The 23,403-nt window shown below is 41.5% G+C and overlaps 1 protein-coding gene across 1 annotated transcript in view; it reads right to left on the reverse strand.

Annotated features, from left to right (window-relative positions):
• The window catches only part of ABCA13 (ATP binding cassette subfamily A member 13), a 492,269-nt gene that overhangs the window by 253,903 nt on the left and 214,963 nt on the right, over positions 1 to 23,403 (reverse strand). Inside the window, exons 36-39 of the mRNA XM_054496702.2 lie at positions 18,461 to 18,598; positions 17,200 to 17,380; positions 14,277 to 14,495; positions 2,281 to 2,477 (exon numbers count right to left, since the gene is read on the reverse strand). Of these exons, the coding sequence (XP_054352677.1) occupies positions 2,281 to 2,477; positions 14,277 to 14,495; positions 17,200 to 17,380; positions 18,461 to 18,598 (735 nt within the window). The remainder of the gene's footprint in view (positions 1 to 2,280; positions 2,478 to 14,276; positions 14,496 to 17,199; positions 17,381 to 18,460; positions 18,599 to 23,403) is intronic.

The following is a 23,403-nucleotide window of genomic DNA, read 5'->3' on the forward strand; positions in this document are numbered from 1 at the left end:
AAGAGCCCTCACTGTACATAACTAAGCAAGAAACACACACAAAATTCCAGGTAGACTGAGCCCCCACTGCACTGGTATTCTGACAGAAGAGCTCTTTCTTCTCAGAAGGAAGTATTTGTTTCTGCACAGTCCTTAGATCTGTCTCACAGAGCTGTATGATTACCTAGAGGTTTGGGCTGCTTCAGAAATGGCTATACATTTTGGTCCTTGAAAACACATTTTTCTTCCAATACCGCCTATCTAATCACTTACATACTATTGACTTTGCACTTCAGTCAGTGCAGGGATGATTTCAAAAAAGTCCTCCAAAGACAAAAAAACATTGCTAAACAATGAAGGACAGTGAGAAAATATTTGGCTTGTAACAACAGAAACTGAAGAAAACTGTCGTTTCCAAGACTTTCATTGTATCTATTTTTCTGCCTAAAATAACCTTTGTGCTCATTACAAAAATGTTCTGTCAGCTAAACCTTTGAGACTCCAGCTCTAATTTTTAAACTAGAGTAGTGGGCTTGTAGTATTTAATTTGCACTGCAATTCACAGACAATGTAATCTATTTGTCTATCTCCCATTGATCTTCCATATCAGTCCCCAGCCAGGGTAGCGCGCAAATTGTTTAGTCCAGTTTAAATCGTTTCATCTCAAAATTTAATCAATCTTTTGAAGTGGTGTTCAGTATCCCATTTCTGCCCTTTCTATGTCTTTCCCCAAGAGGCACTTAGGTAAATGGAGTCAGGAGTCTTGGTGATCTCGTGGCAATGGGGAAGGGTTCGAATCTTTGGGTGTAATGTGGTCAGCGTCATCTGGTGTCTGGGTGTCAACCAAGACCACATGGCACTGTCCCCCTCCCCACCTTGGCATTTATAGCTTGGACTTCAAAGGGGTCAGGCCAGAGCAGAGTGCTCCCAGGCTGTCTAGGCCTCACAGTAGGTCCTGCTGACTGCAGATGGCTGAATCTCTGCCCTGGCTTCCAGCCAGCTAGCTCCAAGGGGTCCCCTACTTCCAAGGAAGCATCCCTAGCAAGCCCTGTCTTTCAATGTCAAAGTTCATGGGCATTAAAAGGTAGGGAATACCAGCCCTCAGTGCCTCACTGGGTCCTGGATTTCTGCTGAGCCTCATGAACTCCGATGTGGCTGCACCATGATTTAGGAGCCAGCACCACAGATGTGGCCTGCACTTTTCTAGTGCAATTGCCCAGGCCAGACCAAAGCCCAGAGTGGAACAAAAAGTCACATCTGCTTATTCAATTTTCCCACTTCTATTGGTCTTCTCCTTCCATAATTCCAACAAAATTGTGGGACAGAAAGAAACAGATTGTTCTTCTATGCTCCCTTTTAGTTATTTTTCTCCTTTCTGACTCCAGCCTATGGTTAAGCTTTAAGTGACAGACTGGAGTACCTTTTCTACTCCAAAGATAGAATTTGATGATCAAGACTTCTGGCCTCAGCCCTCTATATGCTAAGAAAAAGAAGGGCTCTTTCTTGTTATTTTTCCTTTATTTCTTCATTTGCAAATCCTAGTTCACCTCCAGGGAAATGGAGACTTTAGGTTAAGTCAGAAGAAAATTTTATGCTCAAAAAGCAAAAGAAAAAGCAAAATAACATTTTATGAGAATCTGTATTAATCCTGCCACTGATGCCTCTACACTTGTTTACCAGCACCAAGATGTGTTTTACTGTTGCAATGTTTCTTTCCAAAAGTGAGTATTATCATAGAAAATACATAGAACAATGCTTCCTAGCTGTCAGGATTGCAGAAAGAATCAGAAGTTGGAAATTAGTAACTGCCCATCAAATGTCCTAAATCGGAAAGAAACAATAATAGATGTGAGAAATATGGACAAGAGGCTCAATATCCACCCTCAGTTCAGGAAACTTTCTCTGTAGCTACAAGTAAATCACTTGCCCATCTCTCTGAGCCTTCATTTCTTCATCTGAGACAAGGGAGGCTTGTCCTATGATCTGGGATGCCTCTTCTAAGAAACTATGCTTCCAGAAGAAGACAATTTTCCTTGAAATCATGTATGATAAAGTATAATGTACACAGATGTCATTGCTGTTATTGAGTTAAAAGGCCAAACACAAAGTGAGCAATTCTAAGCACTATAGAGATGTTATCTAATGAATATATCCCTATAAGTGCTTTTAAAAATTTATATTTTTCTGAAAAGGATCATGTAGCCTCATTGGGATACAACTTGATTCTACTGTACAATAGCAATGCATTTCCTGCAACACAACATTGTGGGAAGAGAAGGCAGAATGAGGCCCAGTGCCTACCTTCTCGGTACTTGAGCAGAATGTCCCACAGGCTATGCCGGGAGCAAGGGTCCACCCCACTGGTGGGCTCATCCAGAACCACAGTCCTCGACATGCCCATGAAAGCAATGCCAAGGGAGAGCTTCCTCTTCAGGCCTCCAGACAGAGCTCGGGTCTGTTTGTGCTGATGCTGAGTTAAGTCCACATCCTGAAGAGTTCTGAAATTAGAAGAAAACATCACTCTTCTCCCTGAACACCTTAAAACTTTGCTCTAATTTCGCTCCAGAAATAATGACTAACAGTGGCTGAAATCGTTATAAACCACAAATATATCATGGAGGTTTGGATGCTACACACACATGTGAGTCTCACCAGAGCAGCACTGACTTTCTTCAGGTTCAGATGGAACCACGCCAAGGGACACCAACCGTGATGCAGACCAGCAATATCTGCCCATAATTGTGCTTGGAAATACTTGCATTGTCTCCTCTCTGGAGAAGCATGTCTCTCATTTCACTCATACCTTCTGCCAGGGAGGGCCCTGCATCCCTCTACAGGGTATGGAGTACGGTAGAATGGCTGATGTACCAATGTGGTCAGAAGAAGCAAGGCAGGCCCAGCTCTACTGCTCAGCAGAGAAGCCCTTCACTCCCTGGCCACTGTCCACTAAATCTGGATCACCCGACCTTCCTGATTAATGCAGATGTTCCAGTGAAATGCCATGTGCAAAGTATAAATTATCATTTGCTATTAATGTAAGAACAAGTGTCCTGTTCTGTTGCAGGGATCTTTCAGTCTTAGGAATTCCAGATCTCAGATACCCAATGCAAAGCCTTCCCCATGTGAAACTTTACCCCCCTTCCAGGGATCCACTCTCTTTTCTCACAAATAACTTCCCTCACCACTGTGGCCCTGTTAACTCTACAGGAATACTTACTGCCCTCATCACCTACTTATCATCTTACTCATTGTTAGAGACCCAGTTTAAACAATGCCTTCCTGAAACCTTCCCTTGACCACTCAAACCAAAGTGGAGTGTCTCCTCGGAGCTGCAGGCATGTTTCTACCTTCCTGATAGCCAGCAGCTGAAGTCATGGTGCCATTTTGCAGCCAGAGAGAAGGCTAGACAGGCAGAAGAGGATTTGACGGGTTCCAGACAGTTGAGCTTCAAGAATAGTTAGGGCCTGGAATATTCCAGAATTCCAAGCAAAGAATTGGGTGAATCTCATTTTTTGCCTGATGACTAAGTAAATATTTCATGTAAATGCTTCCCATCCTGACCTAGAAAGAGTTCAAGCCCACTTCTTAGGGTTTAGTGTTCACTCTGTGCACTTAATGTTTCATCCAAGTCTTATAGTGCATTTTCTGCTGGTTAAATCTCAACCTAAATTTATAGTAATAATTTATGCTCCTGTTTTTCATGTGTTCCCAGTGTAGACAACACCCTATTGGAAGGAGGAAGACAAATGTTTCCATTTCACCAGGTAACTGCCTAGCCCTGCAATCTCCCAACACATTCCCAGCTGCGAGATTCCAATCTAGCAGAAGAGGTCGATCTATTAAGCCGAACTTAGCACATTAGCCAGAGAACAGTCAGCAGAGAAGACAAATAGACAAGAAAACAAGTCAGTAAGATGTGAGATGTTCTCAAATGTGCATGTTCTGGTTACCTTTCTGTGTTCAACCCCAAACCCCTCCTTCTTCATTTCTTCCACTGGCACTACTTGGGATGTCTATGGTACCCTCCGGGGTGGCCCCATGCTGCTGCCTCATTGTGCACCCTAAGCAAGCTGGAAGCCTACCTCCTCTTCATACACCTGGCATTGAACTTCAGGAATGCTTCTGGCCCCCTGCCACTTTGTCCCCACCTGTGCAGTCCTTCGCAGAACCTTCACTACACAGGTGTCAAACAAGATGTAAGCAAAAGGGATCAACCATGCTTCTACAATCAAATTTATGCAAAGAAGCTGGGGCCTGCTCTCTATTATATCTTATGCAACTGGTTAGCATTAAACTGACCAATCTGGTTCACTCTGTACTTTTACTTCTGTTTTTAGTGGAGGCCTGTTTTCCTGATGCACTTTGAACTTCAATATACAAACACATTTTATGGACAGTTTTGCTCCCCATTGTGTGTGTGTGTGTGTGTTTTAAAATTCTTGAAGCCAAGAGCAGTAGGTAATAATGATAGGGTGGAGGGAGTGAGGATGAGCGTATTTCATTCATGTGTATTTTATAAATTCTTGCAAGGTTGCACAAATGGTCTATAGCATCATAGGTGCTGGTTGCATATTGGATATAAAGGTAGGGACATCAAAGAGCAACGAAGCACAGGTCTTTCTGCAGGAAATCAGAGTTATCTAGAGAAATCATGTGTATATATCCAATTAGGACACAGTGAGATAAATGTTACAGATGAAGTATAAGCAACATGCTATGGGAAGTTCACAGGAGACGGTGAGTTATTGGTCGTGGAGAGGTCCAACTTAAAGTAGAACTTTCAATCACATCAAAATACTGGAGAATCTGTAATTCTGAAGAACATCATTCATTCATTTCATAAACTCTTTCCTACAGAGGAAACCCCAGTCACTTTATTTTATTTTTTAAATGTTAGCTCCAAGCCTGGATAATCATATTTAACATTTATTAGACATGTATCATACACTGGGTACTATTCTAAGTGCTTTGTGTGTGTAAATTATTATAATCCACATAACCTCCAAATGAGGGTCTTCTCATTATTAGAACCACATTATATTTGGAAAACCCAAGAGAGAGATAGTATATATTGTTAAAAGCTTTCTAAGTGGAAGAGCTGCATTTAACCACCAGCACTCTGAAGCCAGAATGCACACTGGCATCCACTGGGTCCCTGTGACACGCATCATATGTATCTGTTAAGTGTCTCACTCCCCACATGGACTGGGGCTTCCCCAAGAACAAGTCCCTTTGTCTTATTATGTCTGTTTTCCCAGAACCAGGCATGGAGGCTGAAGATAATTAGCACTCATGGCATTTTAATCAGTGAATATAATATCCACTAAGGTCAATGGTAGTAAAAGTTCTTGACTTATTTAGTACAGAATGACACATCCCTAGGACTCTAAGCCACTGAGGCATTGGCCGGGGTCAGCAAAACAATGTCTGAACACCCATCATTGCGGCAGGGAGAGAACCCCATTGCAAAGCCCAATCATTTCCACTCTGCTGGTTTCTGGGCATTGTTCATATGCTTAAAGAGGACTTAAAAATTAAAGAAGACAGCAATTTGTAAACACTGGCCAGAAGTTTTTAATCTGTTGAACTTTTTTTAATTTTGAAGTTATTTAGAGGCTAGTGTTTTTCTAGTTATTGATCTTATACATACCAAAAAGAAGCAAATAATTTTTGCAAAGTTACGTTTCCAAATTCCTTCTCAAAAGGACAGGATAATCCTCTAATTGAGAACATTGCTAGGCAGCAGGGAAAGGAGGAAAAGATATTTTCTCCTATTAAGACCCAATTATGCACCAGAGAATGTGTTTCAGATGCTGCTCTTTAATCATCCATTCATTTATTCAAGGAATGTTTACTGAACCCCTACAATGCCTGGCACCTGCCACCTGCTAGGGCTAGAGAAATAAATCAAATCTTATCCTTGATTCAAGAAATTCAAGGTCTAGTGGAAGAGACAGGCAAGAAATTATAATAAGAGTATAAGTAAGTATAAGTAATGATAAAGTCCCAGGTGCTATAGGGATTCCCTCTGACTCCAGAGAAAGTGGCATATAAAATCAGTCAGATGGGTAGTGAGAGTAAGTGAAGTGGGGATGCTTGAACAGTGTGTTCCAGAAAAAGAAAGAAGAAAGCACTTGCCAGGACTTGGGGGACAAAGAATAGCATATGCAAGGAACAAAGAGATTCTGTCCTTGAAATACACGGAAAACCATACAACGACCTCAGATAAGACAGGAGAGAAAGGCTTGAGCCAGAACACATACCCATCATAAATCCTGTTCTATAACTGCTGTTTCTTTCCTTCACTGGGTCTCCATGTGGGGCAGGTGTCTCCTTTTGTCTTACTGTGACCTTCCCCACCTCTGCTGAAGCCCCCAGCCTTGAATCTCAGGTCATCTGAGCATGTCATCCACTGTTGGGTGTTGTTGTCATTGCTGTTGTCATCTACCCATCCCTGAATCTGCTCTTGTGCACTGCCTCTTTCTTCAGCTCTACTCTTATCATTATTCTTAGAGATTTTATTAGTATTTGTTGCAGCATATCCTCCCTTCACTCCACCAATCCCATTTACTCACAACCAAGTTACATCCGAGACCTTGTAATTTCTAACAAACACATCTTCTCCAGGCTCTCAATTCCATTCATCCTCTTCTGACTAGTTAACTTTATATCACTTCTGTGCATGCACTCTTTACCTTAAAAAACAATGAAGCTAATGGAAGCACTCACAGACTCAGCTCTCGGTCCTTTTATTGTAAGTGAGCCTGCTGTGCTCTCAGGAGAGACAACCCCTTGTCTCTTGTCTAAATCCCTTCCTCTGTCCCACACAGAATAGTGTCCCAGCAAGCCACCTGCTCTGTAGCTCAATCCAATTATTCATTCTCTACTGGGGCATTCTCATCTGTATACAGATATGCTGCTGTGATTCCTGTCTTTGAATTCTTTGAATGGAAGAGGAGCATTTTTTCTCTTGACCTCACTTTCCCTTTTTGACACTATCATATTTCTTTGCTTTTTTTGCAGCAAAACTCCTAAGATGTGCTGCTGCCAATTTCTCTTCTTCCATTCTCTCTTTAACTGACTCTAATAAGACCTTCATTCCCTTCACACTACTAAAAATGCTCTTCTAGAGGTCACTAGAGCCCTCCACATACTAAATCCAAAGGCCATTTTTCAAGTCTTCATTTTACTTGACCCTCAACAGCATTTAAGGTCTGATCACACCCTCACCATTAGTGGACTTGGTTCACTTTTTTGTCTTCTGCTTTTGCTACTGATTTCTCTTTCTTGCCTGCTTGGCTGTCTTCTCCCCATCTCTCCATACACTCCATGTTGGAGTGTCCAGGGATCAATGCTTTGTCCCCTCTTCCAATCTTCCTTCACTTATGCCCTGAACGATCTCATTACTATCAAACAAATGTGCCTCCAACCTGAGTTGCATGGTGAACTCCAGAACTGTAAGTGGTAACATTAACTACATAACAACATCACACTGACTTAAAGGTCTAACAAAGTTCCTCTCTTGACTATGTTTATCTTCTTTAGGCCAAATTAAGGGCAAAACAGTAATGATCTGAATCTTGACACATGTTTACTCTAAAGATTCTAGCAGGGATGCTACCTCCCTTAAAGTCACATTTTAATGAAGTTACACATTAAGGAAACCAAGCGGTGATACAGGAGAGTGATAGGGAGCATGTTGGATCTAAATGAGATGTTTGCAGTTTTCCCTTTCTCTAATTGAAGACTACTGTCCTAAAACATGATCTTATTCTGATTGCTTTTGTGCAAATTGGCTTTGTTGCTAGGTAACACTCTGTGCACTGATAATCATTAAGGTTGCCTGGCACCCAAAAAAAGATGAAGCAAATGTAGCATTGTTAGGTGTTTGATTTAAGCTCCCAATCTCAATCTCAATAGAGTTTACTGTGGTCTAGGGTAGATGCATTTTAAAAAATTACAATAGGTAACCTATGACTTGTTTTAAAGAAATCAGGTTGGACATAGCCAATTTGCTATCTCATAATATATAGTCCATAAGATACCTAGCTATTTCTCATTAAGTACCCACTCAAATTTAAGATAGCTTTGAATAGTACAAACTAAATATTTTCCATGTACATCCAAGTGTCCACTATCATTAACATTATTACTATTTCCAGCCACTCTCTGAAGACAGCACAAGATGTGAACCGGCCACCTTCCAGTAGAGAATGCCCTCCAGTAGAGATTATGACAATAATGTGAATGTTGAGCGGGGGACAAAAGAAGAAAGGATGATTTAAATAAAATGTATAGTATCATCCATCACTTTAACAATGGACTTCTGTCCCTCAAGGACTTTTTCCATCAATTCAGGCTTAATTTGCACATGGCCCTCACAGTGTCAGCATCCATCCAGAAGGAGATTTGGCTTTTTCTACACATGCATTTATAGTATAGCTGGTCTCTAAACACAGGCACGAATTTCAATTTGAGATCATCTAAACAAATACTGATCCCATCCAAGTATGGGAAAATAAAACTGTGCAATGCAGTGGTACATTTCTAGAGAACCAGTTTGTCATTTTCCAACGCTGCTCTCCACTAAAAGATTTTCAGGGGTAATGTGAGCATGGTTTCCCCCAATGCCCTCCTTTCAGACCCTGACCCCAAATACCACCTGTATTTGGGTGTCCTGACCCCAAATACCACCCGTACCCCAATAACTTGTGGAAAAAATATAAAAATAAAAATTGAAGAAAAAATCCAGTTATTCAACTCAAAGAATGCTTATTATGATACAGCAAGCCAAACAGACTATGTCCCTGTAGTCAAGGGGCTTGCTATCTGGTGGAAAGAAACAGAAGACAAATACACAGAGGCTGTCATGAAATGATAAATGTCGTAAATAAGAGCCAGAGAAATAGAGAGGACTTAGGTAATATGTGCCTCTACCATATTCTTTTTTTTTTTTACAATTTTAGTTTTTTTATTATAAGGAGTTTTTTGACACTTTGAAAGAGATGAGTATATATTGCAAATTACAATTTGCAGTATGAGAATTCAGTATTAAAAAAACCATTCATTTGGCTTATCTTGTTCAGAACTTGCTGTGCTCCCTAAAACTGAGGATTGATGCATTTCAACTCTACAAAATTCTCAGGCAATATCTCTTGGAGTATCTCTTCCCCTTCCCCATTTTCTCTGGAACTAGCAATATGCTGTATTCTCATGTCCTCCATGTCTCCTAACTTTGCGATTCAAAACTATAAAGAATTGATCAACACAAGGCCACAGTGCACTCATCACACTCAAGAATCAGCAAACTTCCAGCAGGGCTCAACCCACAAGAACTGAAGCTAATCCATCAATCTGATAGAGGTAAGCAAATTTAAAATAATTCAAATATAAAAGAAGGACACAAAAACAGACATTATGAAAAGAGAAAATCCTCTACCGTATTCTGTGTTTGTGATCTTGTTTTGTTTCATATCTCCAACAGAATGTTCATAATACTGCCTCACTTAGCCCCTCTAGGATCCCATGTGTGCAATCTGACCTTACTCGGGTGAGACTTCTTCAAGAGAAATGCCCCAGAGGCAGGTTCCACAATGCACCAGGGATCCTTCATCCACACGTTCCCCACTGTGGGTTGCTAGTGACACACCTGCCCTGCCTGCCAAGTTCCGAGAGTGCATTTTAAAGATACTGCTTTCACTAACCCCAGGGAGAGCAACTGTTAACAAATCACCTTGGCTTCTCAGACTCATGGAATCCCCAATGGGTGTCCATACTCCCATTAGGGCATCAACACTAGAAATGTGCTGGAGAATCTGCCCTGTCCGCCTAGTGGGTCTTGTCTTCGCAGAGACCATGCCCACATGCTACAACATAGTGGCCAGCTTGAAAGAAAGGCAGCAGAAGGCACTTTGCATCTGAGAGTCCTAGGTCAGATCCTGGCTTCCCTCTTCGAGCTGCATGGCACCATCTCCTGGAGCCTCTGCCCATATCCCAGGGAAAAGACACTTGAATGAGATCACTCATCTAAGTTCCTGGCACATATCCACCATAGTGGCTGGCACAAAAAAAAAGATGTTAAACAAATGAAAGTCCTCATTTATATAATGTAGGTAACCATTGCAGAGGTGAGGCTAGAAGCAGAAGGCCCCTCTGGCCATCTGAGAGAGCCCACAAGGGGCTTCTTTCCTGCCCTGGCCCACATGGCCTGCACAACATCCCAAGGCCATGGTGGGAGGCGATCTGGTCCTTGAAGGATCTCAGGATTTGGGCACACCAAGGAAACTGAGGTAGCAGTGGAGGGGAGGGTAATAAATAAGGAAAACCAGCATGGGCAGGAACACAGGCCGGCAGTGCCCTGATGAGAGCCTAGCACCACAGCTGGCCTCAGCATCAGATACCTCCAGGCTCCTTAAACTCACATCTCTAAGACTAACTCATCACTTTCCTCTCCCCCACTTCTCAAATAGGCTCTCTCTATACACACAGCTGACCCTTGAACAATGCAGGGACTTAAAGCACCACACTGTACACAGTCAAAAATCTGTATATAACTTTCAGCTCCTCCAAAGCTTACCTACTAATATTCTACTGTTGACTAGAGGCCTTGCCAATAATGTAAACAGTCAGTTGACACCTCTTTTGTATGTTATATGCATTACATGCTGTATTCTTACAATGAGGCAAGCTAGAGGAAAAAAATGTTATTTAAAAAAGCTTAAAGAAGAGAAACTATATTTACTATTGTCTAACTGGAAGTGGATCATCATAAAGGTCTTTATCCTTGTCATCTTCACATTGAGTAGGCTGAGGAGGAGGAGGAGGAAGGGGAGAGCTGGTCTTGCTATCTCAAAGGTGGTTGAGGCAGGTCAGGCAGAGGAGAAGGTTAAAGGTAGCAGAAGAGGTAGGCACACTGGGTGTTACTTGTATTGAAAACATTTGAATATAAGTAAGACCTGCAGGGTTCAAACCTGTGTTGTTCAAGAGTCAACTGTATGTTGAAAAACACTGTGGTTGCCTGAGCCAGACATCTGGGGATTACCATGGATGCCCCCTCCTCTCTTATTCCCCATTGCGTCTGCATCTCCCTTTCCTCTTCACCCTACTGGACCTCTCCTGGCCTAATCTGTTCTTAGTGCAGGAGCCCCCAGCTATCCCTGCGACTTGGGCTCACCCCAGCCCACCCCATCCTCCACCTGCAACTGGAGAGAGCATGTGACCCATCATTGGGCGGCCATCGTACCAGGTGCTCAGCACTCTCCAGAGGCCTCATGCCCATGGACAGCCTACGGAACAAAACCTAAAATCTTGCAAGGCTTAGGAAGCTTCTGTAATGTGCCTGTGCCCTGTGCCTGCAAGAGGGTGGCCTGTGGAACCTCTAAGCTGCACATGCTGGAACATATTGCAGCCCACCCACTGCAGTCAACCCCAGGTCATCCTTACTCATCCTGTAGCCTGCTGCTCAATCATTACCTCTGCTATGACCCTTCACCATTAAACCAAGGGCAGCTGACCCCCTGCACCCACTTCACACACCCCCTAGTAGAGCTTATTCTGCTTCATTGTTTGCACCTGAGGTTTCTTTCTGAACTCAAGGGGGTTGAGGGATAAAATACAACAAATATGGTGCAGTATATACTGCTCAAGTGATGGGTGTGCCAAAATCTCACAAATCACCACTAAAGAACTTACTCATGTAACCAAATACCACCTGTACCCCAATAACTTGTGGAAAAAATATAAAAATAAAAATTGAAAAAAAAAATCCAGTTATTCAACTCAAAGAATGCTTATTATGATACAGTGAGCCAAACAGACTATGTCCCTGTAGTCAAGGGGCTTGCTATCTGGTGGAAAGAAACAGAAGATGAATACACAGAGGCTGTCATGAAATGATAAATGTCATAAATAAGAGCCAGAGAAATAGAGAGGACTCAGGAGAGTGAGCAGGAAGGTGTTCTGGACAGAATGCTCAGGAAGTCTGCTCTGGTAAGATGGTGTCTGAGAAAAGCCAGGATGGCAGTGAGGCAGGCTGCACACCAAGCCCATCACAGCACGAACGCAGTGAAGGGCCTGTTCAGTGTGCTCAGGGAGCCACCATAAGAACAGTGCAGCTGGCACCACACGATGAAGGATCAGGTAAAGCGAGAGAGGCTGGCAGGGCCTTATAAATTTATAGTCCAAAGGAGGAGGGTTTTGAGGTGGAAGGGGGCACTAATAATAAATCTGAGACAATAGGCACAAGAATGTAAATTACACAATTGTAGGCCTCCATACCTTTAGATTATACCCCGAGTGATGTGAGTCCTTGAAGGGCAGTGGGCAGAGAAGGGCCAGGACCTGGGTACATGTCTAAGGAGCACTCCATGTAGAGTACTGAAAGTACGTGACGTCAGGAAGCTAGACAATGATCTGGGGAGAACAGCTGGGGGTTGGGTTTGGGGGCAAGATAAGCTTTGCAGAAGTGAGCCAAAGGGGCTGGAGGAAAGGGTAGAAGAAGCCTACAGCAGGCAGGAAGGCCAGCTGCAGCCCTGGCATCTCTGCAGAGGCACGATGCAGGGGTGATCTGCAACAGCAGGGATGGAGAAGCAAGCAATGGCACCTGGAGAGGCCAAGTAAAAGGAAAGGTGGAATGGAGCATTCTCACTGCAAACGTTTTGCTTGGTCTCTGGTCATATCACCAACGGCACATGGAATGTGTGACAACTTTAAGACTCATTCTTCTTTTTCTCAGTGTTCCAGGGCTAGAAACATCAAGGTAGAGCTCCACCATCATGAAGCACATAGCAGAAAAAGTGGTAAAGAAATAAGGTTACACCATACAAAACAACACCCAAACCCTGTGAGCTTTCACCTTAATTAAATGCAGATTGTAAATACTTATTTATAAATGTAAAGCTTGCAAAAATATTGTAAAATAACAATATTCTGTAAGAATTCATGACATTCACATTTTCTTCTTAGGAATGTGCAGTCCATTACCAGTTATACTTACACACTTGCCTCCAAGGGTCCCTTCCCCACACACTCATGCCATGGTTGACGTTCTGCTTTGCAAAGTCCATCCATTGGAATTACCAAGGATGCAGCACTAGCCCCAGGAGGCCAGAGCCATGCATCTTCCTAAAGGGGCAGAGCCCAGCACAGGACAGACAGCCTGCACACTTAACTACCACTGTTTGCTGAATCGATGACCCCAGCACTGGATTAATGTTTCTACCTCCAGCTACTCTCCTTGACTTTCATTGCTCCACTTCCCCCTCCAATCCATGCTTCTATGGTCATCACCCTCAAACACCACTTTGTTCTCTAATCAGGAACCTACTGTCTCTCCCTTTTACCTCTGGTCTAAACTTCTATCAATGTCCAATGAGCCAGGGCACACCGCCTTGATTTTGCCTTGCTTCCCATCCTGGATACCCTACTTCCTTTCCACTTCTCCCCACATATTCTCAACTCTAGATCTTCCCTGTGCTATTCCACTTTCATATAGGGTTCAGCCCTCCATGTGGACCAACCAATGTCCTACCCATTCTTCGTGGCCCTACCGGGACTTCTCTGCTCCCTGCCTTGTGCAACCAGTTAGTCAGCATGGCCTGATTCTTCTAAATTTGAATAGTCTTCAGATACAGGCCTTCCTGGCCCATGCACCCCAGTGGCATGACCATAAATCAGGCTGTTACCACCTCTTGCCTACACTGGCCACTCTGTATCTATTCTCTCCCATGGCACCTGCTATGATCTGGCAGGAGAGATCTTCCCGATCTCAGGCTAATCACAATCCCCTACTCGTGAACACCTACTTGCTCAGTGAAGTTCAAACTCCTTAGCATGACTAATAAGGCTCTTTTTTTCTTAATCTTTGTGTGTGTGTGGCAGGAAGGAAGGAAGGAGTTGAGGAAGAGCTAGGGATCAAGGAGAGAGAAGGCAGACTAATCAGCTTCTTGACAACCAGTTTTCCCACTGCCTTTGAACTCTTTTCATTTCAGGACACCCCTAGGGACCTTTTACTCCAGACACACAAAGTTTCCATCAACAGCCTCTCTGCTTACATTTGCTCATCTCTTCCACACTTCAAAGACAAATCAAATCAAATTCAATGCCTTCCCACAGAAGCCTTTTCTGACATTCTCAGTGTTGGTGGCTGTGTCATAATTCCATAGTTAACAACCATTTGCTAATTATTTCATCTTATAAATGTAGACACAGATGATTTTTTAAATGTCTCTTTCTAGTGTCTTCACTTCCTTACACAATGGGCAAAGGCAGGAGGAGCAGAGAGACAACTGTTTACTAACTGATTGACTTGCTGATGCAGCTCCTTCTTGGTCCACTGAGGCGCCTTTATGGAAGCAAAGAGCAGCAAATGTTCCCGGACGGTGAGGTTGTCTAACAGGACGTCCTGCTGCGGACACACACCAAGCTCCATTCTGACCCTCGACAGGTCTGTCTGCAGGTTCTTGCCATTGATGATGATGGTTCCAGAAGTGGGAGGGTGGAGCCCCGTCAACATGGATCTGCCAGAGAAAATAAGACAGCATGGAGAATACGCGTTGCTGATACTGTGAACATCAGCAATCCAGTCAGCTCCAGGATGGCGCATGCATCCTGCCAAGAGCACTCACTTTCTGCTGACCTGATTTTTACACAATCAGTTAAAAGGTGTGAGGAGTTTGAGGGCACATTGGCTGGTTGATGTTGAAAATGTGAGTTTAACATGTTTATGCTACCTCATGAAATAAAAATGCTCCTTGACTTCTGATTGGGTTATGTCCCAATAAACCCATAAAAAGTTGAAAATATTGTAAGTCAAAAATCTATTTACATCTAATCTACCTAACATCACAGCTTAGTCTAGCCTACCTTAAATGTGCCCAAAACATTTACATTAGCCTAAAGCTGGGCAAAATCATCTATCACAAAGCGTATTTTATAATAAGGTGTTGAATAGCTCTTGCAATTTATTGACTATTGTACTGAAAGTAAAAAGCAGAATGGCTGTATGAGTCCTCAGACTATGGTTTTCTACCTAATATGTATCACTTTCACACCATCATAAAGTCAAAATATCATTAAGTTGAACCATTGTAAGTCTGAACTGCAATCATAGAGCATTATAGTTGTATGAGACTTTAAGATGATGACATTCAACTTTTTACAGATAAGGAAACATGCTAAAGAAATGACATATATACCTAAATCCTCATCATTAAATATAAGCAAAACAGAGATACAAAGCTAGGCCCCAACCCTGGAGCCAGTCTTCCTTCCACTGCTCCCGGGATAGTCTGTGTGTGTTAAAACCACAAGAACTCAAGCAGCCTGCCACCACAAGCTCACATGACCGACTTTACCAACAGAAGCCTCAGAATTGCCTAGTTCTGCTTCCTTGTTTCAGGAAGTTTATTATTTAAGTTTTAAATTGGTTTCTTATTTCTGAAAAGTTAAACATGCCCCTACCACAGGACCTAGCAAATCCACTCCTTAGTATTTACACATGAAAAATTAAATGTGTGCCGACACAAAGCTGTATGCACAAATATTCACAGCAGCTGTGTTCACAATCACTGACAAAGACAAACAACCTCAATTGCAACCCATGGATGAAAATGTAAAGAAACTGGTTGCCTCTCTACGGTGGATACCACTCAGCTGTCCCAAGGAGGAGGCTGCTGGCCCACCACCACTATGCCTGGGTCCCCAAAACAGTCTTCTGAGTACAAGAAGCCAGACATGATCCCATTTACAAGAAATTCTAGAATAAGTAACCTAGTTTTTAGTGACAAAGAGCAGATCAGTGGTCACATGAAGGCCGGGGTCAAAGGAGAGCACAGGAAACCTTGGAGCGGCATAGAAAGGTTCTGTATTTGTGGTGCTTGTTCCGGCACTAACCAAATGTGTCAAAACTCATCAAACTGTACACATCAACAGATACTGTTTACTGCACAAAAATTAAACCTCAGTGAACTTAAAACTCTTTGCTATATTATTTTCAAACCTATCTGGGGGATACTATAAAATAGTTTATACACGTTCCCTAGAAGTCTCAAAGATTGTTGTTTTAAATAGTGAAGACCCCCCGTCTTTGACTGACCTCTCAGCCTTTCGTCTAAGAATTGCCAGGTGGAGGCAGCCACTTATGATGATTCAAAATGTACTACAAATGTACACTAAAAGCAATACAGTCATTGAACCTTAAATCTTTGAGAAACTCCAAATGTAATTCTCATCATTCTGGTAAACAAGCAGCCCAGGTTTTCCTTGTAAGAAATGTGTCTCAGTAAAAGCAGGGTGAGAGGAACTGGCTGGCTGAGTTATTATTTGTGCAACTTGTGGTTTCCCAATTTTCAAACACTAAAAAAACACTCACACTCACACTCATTTCCAGGTCCATTTCTGTATCCAAGGAACAAATAAAAACTGTCCATATTCTTTCTTTCTATTTTTTCAGTATGAGATTTCTGAAGTTTCATGTGTTATTGTTCTACCTTTCTTATTAAGTTTGAGGCAAAGCCCTCTTCATTGTTTTAACTAATCACACTTTAATGCTACATATTTAGTGAGAAAAAGAACAAAAGAGAAAGTGATTTGTTCAAAAGAGATATTTCAGAATTTTATAGTTTAACCTTAAACCTCCACTTCTACAGCCAACCCAAGGCTGTGAATGTTTGAATTCCTTGTTTCTCTGGGAGCACATGATTTGATTCTTTAATCAAATCTAGAGCCATTGAATCCTAAACCAAACATCTACCCTTAATGAGAAAAGAACCACACAAAAACCAGAACATGGAAAAGAAAAATAATCAGATGTTTAAAAAATTTGCAAATACCACTGTGATATTCCTCTTCCTACAGGTATGCAAACAAGATGATACTTAGTAGGACAAACGCTGAGAGTGCCAAAGGACTTTCAAAGACTAAAGTATAACACGTTAAATTATTTGTAGAAAATACAAGAATTAAACCTTTTAAAAAGCTATCCACCACTACTCCTTTGACTAGGCCCCAGGCCTACAGTGCAACTGTGCAGTTGAGGACATAGGGCCTCTCTCACACGGGCACTCATGAGGGGCTCTGCCTTTCACCTGTGTCTCTAAACTCTGTACTGAGACTCAAAATTTAAAAAAAAAAGGAAAAGAAATCATATCTTCTGTCTCACAGGTAAACTGAAGTTTTAAGAATCAAATGCCCAGTGTTTGATAAGGGTAAAATGGGACCCACATGATAGTGGTTTTCCCGGCACCATTTGTCCCCAGCAGGGCGGTGATTTGGTCTCTGTAGAAGGTCAGGCTGAGGTCTTGGACCACAGCCTTGTGGCCCTCATATTCCTTGGTCACAGACACCAGGGTGACTCCCGGGGCACTTCCTTCAAGCTCTCCTTCCGTGTTTTGCAGTGATGACCCTGTGAGAGAGATGAAAATTCATTGTGAAAAAACTTCAAAAGCCCTAAAAATAATGCTCATATTTATTAATTCAGCATTCTGCTTTGAAATTGAATTCCAGCTCTGTGAAGCATACAAATCAACTCAAAAATCTTTCTTCAGCAAGAACAAGAAGCAGACTATATAATGGCAAACATTAAGTGATATCACTGATTACAAAGTTTTGAACCCTTATGATAACCATTTTGTAAAAAATAAAAAAATAAAAACACACACATGTATTTTTGCTTAAGTAGAGAAAAAAACAACAGCAGATTAGTTACACATAAAATGTTCACGAGAAATAGTCTCCTGAGGACGTGAGAGTGGATAGGTGCTTGTTGATGTGTTCCACATTTTCTAAAAGATTCATAATTCAGAAAAATATTTAGATTGTTTAGATTACAATGTTGACTTGTAATCTAAACCCACCATGATGGGAGCTTGTTTATCTCTGAGTGATGCATCTCCATTTCCATGGAGATGGCCTATGAATTCATCCTTTGGCAGAGGTGCCCTGTGCCTGCACCTGCAGGAACAGGCCATGACTCTGGAGTGCAGAGGCACAGGGACAGTCCTGCCCCTATCTCCTGAGAACCACAATCCCTATTTATAAGGGACAGTGATATTCTCCCTCACACAGGGACACTGAATAAACCAGCATGGGTGAGAACACTTAAAAATTTTAAAATGCTTTACACAGGGTAGCTGCCCATCTTTGCTTTTATTTCTTACACATATTCATTTTGGGACTAACGCTTCAATTTTACTAAATTGTAATATACACACAAATGCACATAATGCATAGAGGGGAGGATGCTAAATAATAAATAATGGGAACTTCCTGGGGTTCCTGGGTTTCACCGAACAAACACTGTCAGGGCATACTGCCTCACATCTTGGCCTTGCAGCTGTTTCCCAGCCCATGACAGCCTAAATGTAAGTCTCTCTAGGAATCAGCACACACTTGCAAAGGCTGGACCAAAAAAACAAACAAACAAAAAAATCAAAATGGATCAGAGGAAAAATACATGCATCTAATAATTCTACTCCTTACAAACCTTTACTGTCAAAGTTCTGATTGAAGAAGAACAGACTAGAACTTAGAGAGTATTGCCTTTTCTCCATCAAGAAACCCACACTCTTCCAATATGAGGCAGTAAAGGGGAAATACCATGGTTTCCGTAGACCAAATGTTCCTAAAAAGTGAAGCAATTAAAATTAGTTTAATTTTTTATTTAGATGAACGTACTGTATTAGAATATCTTAAGTAATTAATATAAAATGTCAACCCATGTCAATATTTTTAATATATGTCCCATATACAAAAAAATGATATCCCAGGGCACAGCTATTAGCTTTGCAGTAGAGCCCTAACTCTCCCTTCTCGGCCTGATCCACAGCCATGTGCTAAAACCCCCTCTCAGCCACTTCCCCCAAGACATCTTTAGAGTAGGGGTTCAATAAATGCTTTTTGGATAATTGCTGAATATTCCCAGAATAAAGTCCCACCCTGCCCCACACTGCCCTTCTATTTTGTGATTGTTCTTCTTTTGCCTATCTTTGATGTTTGCATGGATTCCTAGACAAAAGGAAGAGCATGAGGTAAGTGTAGGAGCGGATTAATCAATTGAAATTTCCACAAAGAAGAATAATTCATAATGCTAACATTTCCATATGAAACATATTACCATTCTTCAAAAGTATTCTCCAAATTCATTTCAGCCCATTTAACAGTCACTTTGCCCTCATTACATGTTGAAATGAAAAGGAATTTCATTATTAACATTTCCCAATTTTCTTTTAACACATCCATTCTAGTTTAAGTTTGATGAACGCAACTTACCTAAAGGCCTAAATTCTACAACTGATTAGAATTAAAAAGGCTGATATAAAGACTATTATGGCACTTTGATCATCAAGCAGAAAAGAGATATGCAAGCCCTCGCACATTCTAATCAAAAAATAGAAAGAGATGTTCACGCACTCAAAGGAGAGCACGTGTATCCCCGTTACCTTTTGAAAGTAAAGGGAAGGTTTGCAAAATTTTCCTCCCATTCTACAGGATGGGAGACATGTCTGTTTACTCTGCCGATAGTTTCTTTTGCTGTGCAGAAGCTCTTCAGTTTAGTTAGATCATTTGTCAATTTTTGCTTTTGTTGCAATTGCTTTTGGCATCTTCGTCATGAAATCTTTGTCCATGACTATGTCCTGAATGGTATTGACTAGGTTGTCTTTCAGGGTTTTAGAGTTTTGGGTTTTACATTTAAGTCTTTAATGCATCTTGAATTAATTTTTGTATATGGTAATAAGGAAGGGGTTCAGTTTCAATTTTCTGCATATGTCTAGCCAGTTATCCCACACCATTTATTAAATAGAAAATCCTTTCCCCATTGCTTGTTTTTTTAGGTTTGTTGAAGATCACATAGTTGTAGGTGTGTGTTCTTATTTCTGGGTTCTCTATTCTGTTCTGTTAGTCTATGTGTCTGTTCTCGTACCAGAACCATGCTGTTATGGTTACTGTAGCCCTGTAGTATACTTTGAAGTCAGGTAGTGTGATGTCTCCAGCTTTGTTCTTTTCGCTCAGGATTGTCTTGGCTATTCGGGCTCCTTTTTAGTTCCATGTGAATTTTAAAACATTTTTTTTCTAGTTCTGTGAAGAATGTCAATGGTAGTTTAATGAGAATAGCATTGAATCTACAAACTACTTTGGGCAGTATGGCCATTTTAATGATATTGATTCTTCCTGTCCATGAGCATTAAATGTTTGCCATTTGTTCTTGTCATCTCTGATTTCTTTGAGCAGTGGTTTGTAGTTCTCCTTGTAGAGATCTCTCACTTTGTTAGCTGTATTCCTAGGTATTTTGTGTGTGTATGACAATTGTGAATGGAAGTTTGTTACTGATTTAACTCTGGGCTTGACTGTTGTTGCTGTATAGGAATGCTTAACTATGCATCTGACAAAGGTCTAATATCCAGCATCTATAAGGAACTTAAATAAATTAAGCAAAAAACAAACACTCCATCGGAAAGTGGGCAAGGGACATAAAGAGACACTTCTCAAAAGAGGACATACATGGGGCCAAAAATCATATGGAAAAACCTCAACATCAATGATCATTAGAGAAATGCAAATCAAAACCACAATGAGATACCATCTCACACCAGTCAGAATGTCTATTATTAAAAGGTCAAAAAATAACAGATGCTGGTGAGGTTGTGAATAAAAAGGAATGCTTATACACTGTTGGTGGGAGTGTAAATTAGTTCAACTATTGTGGAAGATAGGTGGTGGTTCCTCAAAGACCTAAAGACAGAAATACCATTTGACCCAGTAATCCCAATACTGAGTATATACCCTAAGGAATATATATCATTTTATTATAAAGACACACGCACACGTATGTTCTTTGTGGCACTATTCATAATAGCAAAGACATGGAATCAACCTAAATGGCCATCAGTGATAGACTGGATAAAGAAAATGTGGTACATATACACCATGGACTACTACTATGCAGCCATAAAAAGGCATGAGATCATGTCCTTTGCAAGGACATGAATGAAGCTGGAGGCCATTATCCTTAGCAAACTAACATCCTTAGCAAAGGAACAGAAAACCAAATACTGCATGTTCTCACTTATAAGTGGGAGCTGAATGATGAGAACACATGAGGGGGAACAACATGCACTGGGGCCTTTTGGAGGGTGAAGGGTGAGAGAAGGGAGAGGATCAGAAAAAATAACTGATGGGTACTAGGCTTAATACGTGGGTGACAAAATAATCTGTACAACAAACCCCCTTGACACACATTTACCTATGTAACAAACCTGCACATGTACCCCTGCACTTAAAAGTTACAAAAAAATAAATACATAAAGTGAAGGGAAGCTGTTTAGCTGCTGTGAGGAATAGCACTGACTTTTCTTTGTGGGCTGAGTTGTGTCTCCGCAGGTTTCATATGTTGAAGTTCTAACCCCCTGTACTTGAAAATGTGACTGTATTTGGAGACACGGTCTTCAAAGAGGTAATGAAGGCAAAATGAAGTCACAAGGGCGAGGACTAATCCAATGTGAGTGGTGTCCTCATCAAAGAAAATTTGGACACAGATACACAGGAATGACACAAGGAGATGATGCCATCTGCAAGCCAAGGAGAGTGGCCTTCGGAGAAACCAGCCCGTATATATACCCACATACACAGGCCTACACCTTGATCTCAGACTTTTAGCCTCCAGGATTGTGAGACAATACATTCCTGTTGTTTGAGCCACCCAGTTTGTGGTACTTTGTTATGGCAGGCTGAAAAAATTAATGCAGGCAGGTGTCCTCCAAGAACCTTGCAAAGCAATAACCATCTGTCTGTAGGAAGAGGATGAGTAGCAGCTGGATAATCAGGTCATATCACAGCCAGCATTCCACTCACTGTGTTCCAGGCACTGTCCAGGGTATCTGGTTGTATTAATTCACACAGTCCTGTGACCACCAACATGTCAGGTACAATTATCACCTCTACCTTCCCAATAAGAAAAGGAGGAACAGCAAGCCTTGCCCAATGACGCACAGCTGATGGCTCAGGAAGCTACACACTGGTTAGCCTCTCCTTTAGCAGCTCCTGCCTGTCTGAATACGCAAGTGCAGTCGTGAGGATGCTTTGGGTTGCCTTTTACAACGAGAAAGAAGCACAGTTGCTTCCAGTACCAATTACACAAAAAGCCCCTGTTGACACATACATGAACAATGAGTGTGTGGAAATCAAAGGAGATAGAAAGCAAGCAAATACATCAGGAAGATTATTCTCACAAAGCTGCAGGTCTTCGGCTCAGAGGCCTCTCAGGCAACCACACTCAGTCGCAGCTTAAGTGGGCACCACCTTTAGCAAGGATAGTAGGCAATGGGATACGGATGCTTTCGAGTGTTTATAGATTTGAATTAGCAATTAAAATTCTAGGATTCTAGATGACACAATGACAAAGTGGGGACATACATCTGAACATAAATATATTCACTGTAGCATTACTTATAGTGGGGAAAAAGCAGAAATTATTTAAGCTTGCTAAGTAGGAGAAAGGTGCAGGAAGTTATTACTTTCATTTAATGAAATGTTGAGCAGCCATTAACAGTACTTTCAAAGATGTGGATAAACGCTTATGATAAAAATATTTTTTTAAAACAGAGAGAAATTTACATGTACAGTGTGAACCCAACTAGGTGCAGAAAACTGTCTGGAAAAAGCCTGGGAAATGTTAGTTCTGGTTAGTGATATTGGAGATAATTGAATTTTTTCCTGCTTCCTCAAAAATTTTTCCTGCTTCCCTATAAACTTTTCAAACATTTTACAATAAACACATATCCATCTGATTTATTATAGCTCAATTTTTCAGAACCATAGGGGAGAAAAGAATATTTCATACATGCACATTCTAAAGGTGAAATAAGGCACAATTTGCCTGTCCCAAATGAAGTCATTGAACACCTTCACATTTTGAGCATATGCAAGGAAATCCTGAAGCAAGCCTCAGCTCTGCTTCACTTCGATATAAGTGGAAGTTGTACAAAGTTAAGTGCAATTTCAAACTTAGGACCATGACTCAAAGTGAAGATCACCATACGTGTGTGTGCACACACATACGTATACCCACATACACATACACACACACAGGCATTCACACACATGAGTACACACGTACACATGCACATATTCATGCAGCACATGCACACATGTACATGTACACACACACAAGAGTGCACACATAGACAACTGCAACAATGTCAGGAGTCACCAGTTTCTTGCAATGGAGCTAAGACATTACTCTTAATTAGTTGTATCCTTGTTTTCTCACTTGAGTCTTTGGGAAATGACACCTTCCTGCAGCCCTGATTTACTGTGGGAGATGCTTTGCTGAGAAATGAATAACTAAGCATTTTGTACAGAGGTAGGAGGAGAGATGCTGGCTCATCTCCCAGGGCTCACAGTTCCAGCTGTCAGCCCAAGAATGAACAG

Source organism: Pongo pygmaeus, chromosome 6, assembly GCF_028885625.2.
Source record: "Pongo pygmaeus isolate AG05252 chromosome 6, NHGRI_mPonPyg2-v2.0_pri, whole genome shotgun sequence".
Classification (NCBI taxonomy): Eukaryota; Metazoa; Chordata; class Mammalia; order Primates; family Hominidae; genus Pongo; species Pongo pygmaeus.